The sequence below is a fragment of the Python bivittatus genome, unplaced genomic scaffold (genome assembly GCF_059951505.1).
Source record: "Python bivittatus isolate LINGU-HERP-01145 unplaced genomic scaffold, Pbiv_v1 ctg000430_np1212, whole genome shotgun sequence".
NCBI lineage: Eukaryota > Metazoa > Chordata > Lepidosauria > Squamata > Pythonidae > Python > Python bivittatus.
In genome coordinates, this window is record NW_028277071.1 from 4,625,954 (window position 1) to 4,628,671 (window position 2,718).

Below are 2,718 nucleotides of genomic sequence, written 5' to 3' on the forward strand. Positions count from 1 at the left end.
GCTGTGAATCTCAAGCCTTGATCTCATTCGTGCGAGGGAGAACGGCTCGCTTGGAAGGCTACTTTACATGAGGCTGCTCAGGCGGAGAAGGGACTTATCTATCTGCTTTTTACTTCTATGAGACTGCTTGCTTTCACTGAGCAAGTTTTAATTTGCAGCTTAAAATATTTTGTATTCAATCCTTTCTTTTCGAGCAGTGAGTAAAGAGCCTCATTTTGGAAAGTATTTGCTTGTTTCTTGAGCTGTTTTTGGTGCTGCACACAACCAGTAACGGAAAGGACCCAGAGAGAGATGTTCCAGCCCCGGAGGCGGTTGTCACAACCTCCATCTAAAAAACAGCAATAACTGGAGGAGACCCCTATGTAGGTGGGATTCATCTGGAAATATTTGTTGGGAGAAAACAGCTTGTGCTACTTTGTCCATGACTGGAGCAGAGCCATATGTCAACTAAAGGAAGCAGAAATATAGGCAATAGAGAAGGTACCCTATATAAATAATTTGAGGTTGACATAGCTGATTTTTAAAACTTTCTTTTCATTAGCTGATGCTTATTGTTCAGTTCTGGTCTCATCACAATGATAAAACACTTCGGGAAAAAAATACATATCAGTAAGCCAGCGCTGGAGGAGATCATGGAGAAGACCTCCACAGCCAACATATATTTTCCCCTTGTGCTTAGATAGGTTGGAAAAAAGCACAGCCAAACACTGCAGAAGACCAACATGCTGAAGGTGATTAATTTGGCTTCATTGAAATTGTCAGGTAACTTCCTAGCTAGAAAAGCAGCAGAGAAGCTGACCATGGCCAGGAAACCCATAAAGCCCAAGACACAGTAGAACATGGTGACCGATCCCTCACTGCACTCCATGATGATTTCTTCAGACATTGAGTGCACATCAAAATCTGGGTATGGTGGGGACATTATCAGCCATGCAGCACAAATGCTGGCTTGAATAAGGGAGCAGGAAAGAAGAATGAAACTGACCATTCTTCTACCCACCCATTTCCTCAATCTGGAACCAGGTTTGGTGGCCATGAATGCTAGAACCACCACAAAGGTTTTGGCCAACACACAAGAAACTGCCACAGAGAAGATGAGGCCAAAAGCTGGTTGTCGAAGGAGACACATAATTTTATTAGGTCTCCCAATAAATAGAAACACACAAAGGAAAGAGAGGAGGAGGGAAACAAGGAGAGTGTAGGTAAGATTACGGTTGTTGGCTTTGACAATAGGAGTCTCTTTGTGTTTAACAAAGATTGTGAGCACCAAAATTGTCATTAAAGAACAACAAAAAGAAAGAACAGTGAGACTAATCCCCATGGGTTCTTCATAGGACAAAAAGGTGATCCGTTTTGGAATGCATATATCTCTGTTAGGGTTTGGATAATGATCTTCTGGACACAGAGAGCAGTCATCCATGTCTGAAAAAGAGCACAACATGGGTGGGGATAGTGATGATACACAATGTTGTACCCTAATGGCTTAGTCCCATTCTATTTGAAATGTTCCTACCCTTCTCCTTTGATATTTTCCCCTCTGGACATGGAAGACAATCATAGCAGCAAAATGGCTCCCCTTCTTTCTTGACCTTGCTGTATCCTGCTTCACAAGGATCATTACACAAAGTAAAAGGTGGTGCCTGTTGAGAAATAAAAAAGAATAGCTTAAGATATTGGGAGAAAAAGGAAGTGCTTTGAGAGATACTGTTACTGAAGAATCAATAGATTAAGAATGGATTGACAAACAAGTTTGAAGTACTGTGAAGAAATCACTTTGAGATATAATTGGTCTGCAAGGGACTCATTAAATATCTACCATTATTGAAATATATGGCCTTCTATAATCATCATCCCCACTCTCAAAATACAATCTCTTATCCATATAGGGAACAAAGGTGTTCTAATATTCTTAATTTAGGTGTCACCACATTCATGAAATCCAGTGCAGTACAGCTTTTATATCAAAGTCATGGTTTTCATTCTGCATACCTAATGTAGAACACATAGTAGACAAAATAAAGGATACAATATTTTTATTTATTTATTTAATTTGTATGGCTGCCCATCTCAACAATTGGCTCTTGGCACCAAACAGAATTAAATAAAATAAAAACAATTGCAAGCATTACAAAAATTAAAATATAAAGCGGCCAAGAAACATCAAAGCCAAATCACTAATACAAGCAAGAAGGGAGATCTGTATACAGTCAGCACCCTAGCCCTGCACACAGAACTGGATTTTTATGGCCTTAGAAAAGACCAGCACACTTGTGGCCATCCTGATCTCCGGAGGGAGGATGTTCCATAAGGTGGGAGCTACATCAGAAAAGAATTGTCTTCTACGACCCGCCAAGAAGCATTCTTTGGCTTATGAGACTCAAAGCATGCCCATTGTGCCTGACTGGATTGGATGGGTAGAAAGAGCTTGGGAAAGACAGTCCTTCAGATAACCTGTTCCTAAGCCATGAAAGGCTTTAATGGTGACAACCAGCACCTTGAACCTCATCCAGCAGCACTCTGGCAACCAAACAAGTTCACAGAGTAATGGTGTTACATATGCCAAATAGCCAGCACCATTTTCTACCCATACTGCCACATTCTGCACCCATTGAAGCTTCTGAATTCTATTCAAATTCACCCCCATGTAGAGCTTATTGGTGTAATCCAAATGAGAGGTCACGAGGGCATGAGTAACAGTGAGAAATATTTCTATACCAA

General features: G+C 40.8%; 1 protein-coding gene across 1 annotated transcript; it reads right to left on the bottom strand.

Moving 5' to 3' along the window:
- Positions 1–520: 520 nt before the first annotated feature.
- Positions 521–1,622, bottom strand: LOC148215310 (vomeronasal type-2 receptor 26-like). The gene is made up of 2 exons (XM_088144131.1): positions 1,514–1,622; positions 521–1,422 (listed from the first exon to the last, which is right to left on the bottom strand). Exon 2 carries the CDS (start codon positions 1,418–1,420, stop codon positions 521–523), a length of 900 nt encoding a protein of 299 aa, XP_088000257.1. The 5' UTR covers positions 1,421–1,422; positions 1,514–1,622.
- Between the last annotated feature and the right edge of the window lie 1,096 nt (positions 1,623–2,718).